Below are 9,970 nucleotides of genomic sequence, written 5' to 3'. Positions count from 1 at the left end.
CAGTTATTGTTCTTATCTTAAGTTTTTCACGCTTTTTTAATCCTATTTTCACCCCCTGTCCAGCAGAGGAGGGGAGTGAAAGCAGCTCAGTGGGCATCTGGCTCCTGGCCAAGGTCAATGTGATGGCTTAAGGATTTGGCATGGTTTCAGTAGTGGGGGAGAAGGCTGCTGCCTTTGTTTGGCGTGGTATTGGTAGTGGGGGATGGGGCTGCTAGCGTGACCCTCCTAAGAAGCTCTCCCAGCTCCAATTTGGCCCTACCTCTGGCCAAGGCTGTGCCAATCAACACCTCCACAAATAAGCCTTTTTAAGAGGGGAAATGCCTTTTGGGTTTGGAGTGTCTGTTTGATTTGGAGGGAGTAGGGCAGAAGGTGAAGCAACCATACAGTTACCAACCATGCGGTCACCCAGGGAACTGAAGAGAAGGTTGGGGAGACACACTGGCATAGCCATTTCCCTTTGGCCGGTGACAAATTTGGCAGGCTGAAGCCCTGCAGCACTCAGAGATCATTAGTGAAGAGAAAGTTGACTTGTGAAGAGTTGTAGAGGGGCCCATGGTGAAGCAGAAAAATATGGAGAGAACTACAATGCAGCTGGTGATTGATCCTAAAAGAGGCCATGACTTTGAATAGGGTTGGTGCTGGGTCAGTTTGGCCCTGGGAGGATTGATCCTGGTGGCAGACCCCCTTGTAAGCTGGAGAAGTTCACAGAGGACTGTCTTCTGCAGGGGGGATGCCTCATGGCTGCAAGGAACTGTGAGGTGTTTCCCATGACGAAGAGCAAGCGGCAGGAACAGGATGGAAAGAACTGAGGCTTACTGCACACCTCCATCCTGTGTTCCCTCCACCCCCTGAGAAGGTAGTAAAGATGGACCAAGGAAGAAGGGAGGGATGGGGCAAAGATGTGCTTAAGATCTTGTTACTCTCTCTCTCTCTCTGTCCTACTCTAATTTAATTGGTAATTTGGTTGTGGTCTTGTTGTTTGAATCAAATTGATTTTGTTTCTCTAAGTTGAGTCTGTCTTTTGCCTGTGACTGTAATTGCCCTCCCTTGACCCTTGTCTTGACCCATAAGTAGTTCGTTGCATTTTTTCCTCCTGGAGAAATAGAGACATTGTGTGGTGCTTAGTCACCAGCCAGGTCTAAACCATGACAATTAATCCACCACAGTCCTTTTTTTGGCCTGCATAGATTTGAACCAGTAACCTCTTGATCTGCAGTCAAATGCTATTCATCCAGGTCAACCCACCACAGTCTAAGCCTGCTCCCTTTAAGACACGTCTTATATCTGAAGAAGGTGCTTGCCCAGAGCAAAGTTCAGGCTTGCCTTGGGTGACCTCCTTGACTGAGTTTTTCAGTATGATTATCAGTAGAACAAAATTCAAATCTGCTGAGAAATGCATGTGATTAGCACTTCTGCACACAAGGACAAGGCAGCCTATCAAGGTATTGAACATATTCAGTGAAGCTTGGTTAAATAAATCATCTTTTAAATCAACCTTTGCCCAATCAAAGTCCAGCCTTACTTATAGGTACAGTCACAGGAGGGACAGCAGAAGAGAATTCCTGTGAAGGCTGCTCCACACAGACACACAGGTAAGAAATTCCTTTTTTGCTAATCCCTCTTCTCTTAGAAAATTCCTTTCCACAATCCCAGTAATTTTGCCTGTAAAGCTTTCATGGATTAAAAGATGTAGTATGCAGTGCACTGTAACCTTCCCTCCATTTCTAAACATGAAGAAATAATCTTTCTCATAAAAAACTTACGACTTCTTCAGCTTTGTGTACCACTGGTTTTGCATGTTAACTTCAGGAACTAGCACAGATTGCCAGTGTGTGTCAAAATCTGCTTTGAGTTGTAGATGTGGTCAACGGTCTGATGTGTTCCAATGTTCAAATAACAGGGCAGTACATCCCTATATGGAGTTAAGTCTCAGTGCAACTACACAGAGCCTCAAAAAAAAAAAAGAACTCACAAGGCACCTCATCAAGGGGGAAAAGTGAATCATAAGCGCAGGCTTTCTACCCCTTCATGCTAAAATTCCCCATATTCTCTGGCTTCAGCGATATCTGAACACCCCTCACTGCACATCCATACTGTTCTATATGCTGCCCAAGTAATATCAACAATGTACCTTCAGCTCAGGAGCAACCAGACTGTAGCATGGGTAGCCACAGAAGTGGTTCTGCAGTAGGCTGCTATCATGGAAGGATCTGACTGCCAGCTGCTTCTGAAAGAAAAAAAGGCCAGTTCCCACAGGCATTAGCCACATCGGTGATACAAAGAGAAGAAAACCCAGGGCATTGCAAAGAAAACTTTACATGGAAACAGATTAATTTTCTTAGTATTTATTAGGCTGTGATTAACAGCTAACCTCTGCAACACAGCTTTGGCCTTTTGACAGACTTCTGTCAGTAGAGAGAGGCAGAGATAAAAAAACAACTTACCAGTAAAATACAAATAAAGTTTGCTAATTACCCGGACTTTCCAAGGTAAGAAAGGTTATGGAGAAGGTTATGTTCATTTGTCTCGCTCCTCTATCATCATAGATTTTTGGCAGGAGTTGCTAACACAACTATCTTTGGAATTGTTCCCTGGTCACAACTGTTGTTTCCTTTCAGTATGCAGTATTCCCACTACTGATATGCATCACTCAAAAGAGAGTTTCATTACCTCATAAAAGCACAGAAGAGTTTAGGTTGGAAGGGACTTCTGGTGGTTGTCTGGTCCAACACCTGATGCAAAACAGGGGCCACCTAGATCACGTTGTTCAGGGCCCCATCAAGGCAAGTATCTCCAAGGACAGAGATTCCACATGCTCTCTAGGCACCTGTTCTAGTATCTGACAGCCCGCAAGATGAAACGCTGTGCATAGGGCTGTCTAATTAGAATTTCCCTTCCTGCAGCCTGTGTCTGTTGCCTCTCATCCTATCACTGTTAACTTCCAAGAAGAGTCTGGCTCTGTGTTCTCTACACAATCCAGTTAGGCAGTTGAAGACATCAGTAAGATCTTCCCTTTACTTTCTCTTCCCAAACCTGAATCTAAATCCCCTAGCTCCAATATGCCAATTACTTGGGGAGCTCAAAACCGGAGGGTACTCACATATGGTCTCACAAGTGCCAGAGAGGGGAACAATCCCTTCCATTGACCTGCTGGCTGCATTCTGATACCACCCAGTACACAGATGACCTTCTTCACCTCAAAAGGACACCAACTCCTGTTCAGCTTGGGCACTTGAGTGCTGTCCAGCAACACTGCCTTCTGGCCAGCCAGCAGTCAACCTGTGTTGCTGTGCATGGTCTAGATAGATTTTTTATTTTCTTCACATCTTTTTGTTGAACTTCATGAGGTTCCTCTCAGCCCAGTTTTCCAAACTACTAAGGTCTCTCTAAATAACAACCCTAAACTCCAGCCTGTTGGCTGCTCCCCCTCAATTTGGTATTATCTACCAGGTTGTTAAGGATGTATTCTGTCTCACTGTCCATACCATAAAGATGTTAAACAGTATTAGCCCAGCACCAACTTTAAAGAAAGCCACTAATAACCAGCCAACAGCTGGACTATGTACCACTGACCAAAAGCACCACTGCACTAGAGACTGTATCAAAGTCATTGCAAAAGTTAAGGTGAACAGCACCCACTGCTCCCCGCCCATCACAGAGCCAGGCCATTCATCACAAAGTTACCAGGTTCATCAGGTATCGCAAAAACCAGTAAATCCATACCGTCTCATCCCAAACACCTTCCTGTCCGTGGCCTGTGTACCTTGACACAGCTTCTAGGAGGATTTGCTCCAAAACCTCCAGAGGATAAAGGTCACTGTCTAATAGCAATCTGGTAGCAATCCTCCAGCATCAAGTACTCTTTAACCAGCTGGCTGCAAATTCTCTGGGGAAGTAACTCAGCACCCTGCAGACACTGACTGGAAATTCTGCTCTAGTTGTCACAAACTCATTGAGAATTCATTTGAATCACGCTACTGCAGTTACTTCAGCAGCCTGCCATTTCTAAACCAAATCTCATTTCTTCCCTTTCTCACACATCATATTTTTATATTGATTGCATCTCATGCCATTGTTAAAGTCATCAGGGTTGGAGACAAAATTTTAGTCAGGTGGCAAAATTGAGGCTTTATGGTTTTGTCAGGATTCATGTGAGAACTGCAAGATAAGCATACTGTCTCAGCTCCTCTGGTTTGTCCCACACAGACCAGGCAGTATTAAATTGCCTCCCCTGCAAGTAATTACCTGATGGCACATTCACATTGCCAGTAGGTGCGTTCCTGAATATTCCACGCTTTTGTTAGATCTCATAATTTATATCTGCATTCATATCTTACCCAGGTCTCACACATATTAATATACCAAAATGAAATAGCTCTGTTAGCTCCTCTTCATAACAGAATCAAAGCGTTTAATTAAGATTCAGAAGCAGAGAAAAACATGAGCAGCTTCAAGAACTTTGACTCTACCAGTACATTCTAAAGGACACAGAAATAAAGCAAGGGCACCAGTTTGTAGGAAAACTGAGATGTAAAGACATCAAACCCAGCTAGGAAAAAAAAAAAAACAAGCTTTGTAAAGGTCTTCTTAGTTCCTTTGTAGTCCTTGCCTGCTGCAGTCATCAACAGTAATACTCCAGTTACAATGCCTTTTCCTGAAACTTACTGTGTTTAGGTAAAATAACTAAGGACAGGAAAGCCTGGTTAAGACAATGAGGTCCTTCCTTGATCCCACCTGTCCATCTGCAGAGGCTGCCCAGAAAAGTTGCAGACTCTCAGTTCTTGGGGACATTCAAAAGGCTGTTCAGCCTGGAGAAGACTCAGGGGAAACTTACTAATGCATAAAAACACCTGAAGGGAGGGTGCCAAGAAGATGGAGCCAGGGTCTTTTCAGTGGTGTCCAGTGACAGGACAAGAAGCAACGGGCAGAAACTGAAACAAAGGAAGCTCCATCTGAATGTAAGGACAATTTTTACTATGAGAGTAACTGAGCACTGGCACAGGGTGCCCAGAGGGGTAACGGAGCCTCCCTCTGCAGAGATATTCAAAAGCTGCCTGGGCTTCGTCTGGGAAACTTGCTCTAGGTGGCCCTGCTTGAACTGGGAGGCTGGACCACATGACTTCAGAGGCTCCTTTCAACCTTGACCATTCTGTGATTCTATGAAATCCCATTTTGTCACATAACATACCCATAGTGTTCCAGTATTTTTGTGTTGACGTTATTTTTCCTGTTAAACTTAATTCTGGTATTAAATCCTCACCCCGATTTTATGATACATTATCACAGGCAGACAGCTTCTTTCTTCCAGTTCTGCATCTTGCTTAGCTTCATTTGAGACAGGGAGATGACAAAAGCAAGAGAGGAGAGGGAAAAAGAGATTAGTTTCTTCTCCCTAGCCCTGTTAATTAGCTTAAACTTTGCACAGCTGGATTTTCTGGGAAACAAACACCCAAGGATTCTGAAGCAAACTGTCTCAATATGTATTTAGAGGGAACATATGTAGGTAAACTTAGGGTTTTACTCGTACATATTTTTTCTATCCTGTCTGGTAGAAATGACTTCTGTTCTCCATCCCCGAGAATGTAAAGTGACCAAAAAGCCCTCAGAGAGCTATGGATTCTACCTGCGTATTGAGAAAGACACAGCAGGGCATCTCATCCGGAACGTGGAAAAGAACAGTCCAGCTGAAAAGGCTGGCTTGAAGGACGGAGACAGAGTCCTCAGGGTTAATGGTGTGTTTGTCGACAAGGAGGAACATGCACAGGTACTTCTCTATTTAGTATGGGATCCACAAAACTCTCCAATTACCCAGACCTACTGCCACTTTGTGAAGCTTTCTCTTGCAGTTTTTATGGCATGTTTGGCTTGGAAATCCAAGAGCTGATTCAACTGCTCTGAGTATCTCCCTGCATCATTCATTGCCCACTATGGGCATGAAATGTCTTTGAAGTGCCTCCGCAGAGGCGTAAGTGCATAAGCAGAGGGAAGGGAGAACAAAAACAGTAGAGTGCGACTATTCCTGAGGAAAGGTTTTAGGTGAATCACTCTAGCACCTGCTTGCCGTTTCACCTTGTCCACTACAGGTGGTGGAGATTGTCAAAAACAGCGGGAATTCTGTTGTACTTCTTGTTCTGGATGACGCATCCTATCAAAAGGCAGAAAAGGAGGGAGTGAACTTGGAAGAGCTGGGTCAAAAGGTGTCCACAGGACAGCAGCAGGAGCAGCAGTCCCCACCAGCTGTGGCTAATGGAGCAATCACAGCAGTTCCACAACCCCGGCTCTGCTATCTAGTGAAGGAGGAGAAAGGCTATGGCTTCTCTCTGAAAACCACAGTAGGTGAGAGCCTGCGGAGAAGAGACTGGGTGGGTGAGCGGGTGGGTGTATATATGTATGTATGAGTGTATACATATATATGTATATATACACACATCCACACCTATATATGGCAGCAGGGACAGAGGAAACCTCCATAAACAAATGGGGGGCCAAAGGGGACACAGAAACTGCTTTTCCTAAAAGAAAGTGAGAAGCAGCAAGATGAGTTCAAATCCATCTCTCGTCCATTTCTGTACAGCACATGCAGGGCATGGTTTTCTGAGGACCACTTTTCTTACAGGGTGGAGAAAAAATAATAATAATAGAAAAGAGTTAAAGAATAAGCTATTTTCTGCTTATTATTTAAGTCCACTTACCAAAACCAAACTTGCAGTCCCTGCTCAAATACCAGTATACACTCAAGATGCTACATTAAGTCCTGTTCCATTCCTCCAAAACACCGCAGGAATCAGCACACAAGGCTTTAGACAGCTTAATAAACACTTTACCTGATTTATTTCACTTAGAAAGCACAGGATTTTGAACCTCTTCCACATATGCCTTTCTTCCAAGGCCAGTCAACAGAACAGGGAAGTCTTCTGGAAAGCATCACCTCTAAAGAAGGTATTTTGGAATGCCATATAACTGGAAGACCAAACATGGAAGCTTTCCAAACACAGGAAATTAAGTGTATAAAACAACAATAAAAGCAGCTCCTCACTTCAAATGGAGGCAGGAAACAAATCCCTTTCAGCTACCTTAATCAGCCCCACTGGCACTCTCAGTAGAAAAATAAAAGATCATCTGAGCTGTAGATAGTGAACAAATCCCTCCCATCCCCAAAGAAGTAATTTTTCCATGACAGAATAAGAGGTAGAAATGTGTCTATGTGCAACATTTGTGGTGCCACTGTAATATGCATGTAAGCAGAGACCAAGAGTATCTTAAGGACATCAGTGCTGAGTTTTCTTAACTATTAAATTCAGGAATATTTCAGTGATTTACCCTGTGTAATGAGTTCTCATTTGTTTTAGGACAGAAGGGGTTGTTCATAGTAGAGCTTTCATCACAAGGATCAGCTGCAAAGGCTGGTGTCCAAAATAACGATCGCCTGATTGAAATCAATGGAAAAAACGTGGAAAATGACACACATGAGGAAGTAGTGGAAAAGGTATTTGTACACTGATTCATCTTCTGTTCTGGCCCACTTTCACAGCGACTTATCAGGGTTATTGAGAAGGCAAGTCTGGCCAGTTTGAATGCTTAACAGAAAATCTTGGAAGCTACTGTTTGTGTATCACCAACAAGGCAGAGTATCCCTCTGCTCTGGCTCTGTTGCCAAGCAGCCTCTTGAACTGACTCTGAATGAATACTGCCATCAAGACAGGCCAAATAATTCTAAATAACAGAAGTCTACTGCTGCCAGGAACCCTATCAAATAAATCATGCTCTGTTCCTGGAAGTCCTGCAAATACTCCTAATGGTAAAAGAGCAAGTCATCAAGTGTGGTTTTCAGGGCAGGAAGAAGGGGAAGTCTCTGATGACACAGCGTGGAGCAGGGAAAAGTCATTATTTTAGACAGCAGATCCTTCCTCCTGTTAAGTCCAAAGCTAATGAAAATTACTGTGCAAGTAATTTCACTACCTGGCCTCAGCTGCAAAGAACATTGCTAATGAGGCTTCCAGCCTTCCTCTATTGGCACTGCTAAGACACAGCTGGAGCTGAAGAGATTTCAGAGAGCCATGAGACAGGCAGTACATGCTCCATGTTCCAGCATCACAATTCAGTGCACGTTACTAACTATGGAACAGCACAACACCTGTGTTTTGTTGAGCTGCTATAACATCAGCAGCAGAACAATGTTGGTTGAGTAATAAAGGCATCCATTAGAGTAGAAAGGAGTAAGAGAAGGATGGACTTGAAGAGGTTGAACAGGCAAAAAAATAAACCAACCAAACCTCAGAACCAAGTAATACAGGGAGATGGAGAAGGAACAAGAGTGATAGAAACCCGATTCTTGTCATTGTAATCTACAATAGCGGTATAGATGGCATGATATGCCTATATTGTAGAGTTCCACATCCAAATAAGCCAAGCACTATCTACTGAGCCTCAGTGGACTCTACTGGCACTGTATGCCATCCTCACAGCACTCTACAGCTAATTCCCTAGAGGTCAGGAACACAATATGAAATACAGAACATTTCCTTGTGTATGTGCTGGATCTTACATGGCTAAGACCTTGCCATGGTCCAAATTTCTGACTGGAGGAAAAAAAAACAAACAAACCACAAAAAACACTCCAACTTACAGTAACATGGCCTACACTTTACAGCTCATTCAACAGCGCCCACACACCACTATGTAAGAGTACACCAGTCACCAAAGTATTTACAATTTCCATGTTGTTGAAGGGGTGACATCTGAGACTGTATGTGTTCTATCACAGGTAAAGAAGTCTGGAAATCATGTTATGTTTCTACTTTCAAATGAAGAAACAGACCACTATTACACAAGCCAGAAGATGGTACTGAGCAAAGACAGCGCCAGCCTAAGATTGCTTCCCCTCAAACCACGACTGATTGAGATCCAGAAAGGAAAAAACGGTTATGGTTTTTATCTACGGATGGAACAAAATACAGGTGGTAAGAACCAAGTCAGACAGACAGACTATGACATTTGCTACAGTTTCTTCCTGTACAAGGTGGGCAGACCTCATTCTCTTTGGCTTCATACTGGTCATCTGGAAGAAATCGTCTATAGACATCATGTTGCAAACAGGACAACATCAGGGAAATAGTCTCAACCTGAAATGCAGTTCTGACAATTAACCTTTGCCATGCACAGTAACGTCTTGAAATTTATGAAGCACACGCCTTCACATCAATCTTTTTCACCTTCTCATCTTAGATCATGTAATCAAGGAGGTTGATTCTGGGAGCCCAGCAGCCAAGGAAGGTCTCAAAGACAATGATATTTTAGTAGCTGTCAACGGCGAGCAAGTGGGTGGTCTGCATCATGAAAGTGTAGTGGAAAAAATTAAGCAGTCTGAGGCAAAAACCACACTGTTGGTAGTGGATAAGGAAACAGACGCCATGTATAAACTGGTAAGAAAATACGAAGAATTTACCACTATGAAGAGACATGCAGCAATGAAACAGGCAGTCTGGTCTGACACTTCTTCAACTTGCAGGAAATGTCTAAGATACACCCATATATCAGCAACTCTTCTTGCACTTGTATAGCAAGTCACTAAGCATCCAAATTTTTGGTGTCTTCCAGACTTTTATAGGCACAATCGGAACAGTTCTAAACACACCACAAGAAAGGTTAGAAGCTTAAAGACAGCAAATTCAGAGCTATGTGGCTGTGTAACCGTTTATGAACAAAAGAAGTCACAAAATCCCCTTCTCACATAAATGAACATTGTAGTTTTCCACTTAGCCAGAAATTAATAGCAGAATTCTTCACTGCCGCTCAAGTCTGAGATATTAAAGAGGTTTCAAGCAACACATGCTGAGCATGAAAGACTAATAGAGATTTCACAACAGAAGTTTTTATGTTAATGAAGTTTTGTCACTTTTTTCAGGCTCAGATTTCCCCCTTCTCATACCACTACAAATCACAAGATCCAACTCCAGCTAACGTGGAGGAA

The 9,970-nt window shown here is 43.3% G+C and overlaps 1 protein-coding gene across 1 annotated transcript in view; it reads left to right on the top strand.

Moving 5' to 3' along the window:
- The first annotated feature begins 1,567 nt into the window (after positions 1–1,567).
- The window catches only part of PDZK1 (PDZ domain containing 1), a 9,782-nt gene continuing 1,379 nt past the window's right edge, over positions 1,568–9,970 (top strand). The window contains 7 exon segments of the mRNA XM_010135448.1: positions 1,568–1,592; positions 5,553–5,764; positions 6,084–6,336; positions 7,350–7,486; positions 8,765–8,960; positions 9,226–9,422; positions 9,905–9,968. Of these exon segments, the coding sequence (XP_010133750.1) occupies positions 5,555–5,764; positions 6,084–6,336; positions 7,350–7,486; positions 8,765–8,960; positions 9,226–9,422; positions 9,905–9,968 (1,057 nt within the window). The 5' untranslated portion in view covers positions 1,568–1,592; positions 5,553–5,554.

The sequence above is a fragment of the Buceros rhinoceros genome, unplaced genomic scaffold (genome assembly GCF_000710305.1).
Source record: "Buceros rhinoceros silvestris isolate BGI_N320 unplaced genomic scaffold, ASM71030v1 scaffold9664, whole genome shotgun sequence".
Lineage (NCBI taxonomy): Eukaryota > Metazoa > Chordata > Aves > Bucerotiformes > Bucerotidae > Buceros > Buceros rhinoceros.
The sequence above is the reverse complement of the archived record's forward strand: the minus strand, read 5'-3'. Positions and strand labels throughout refer to the sequence as shown.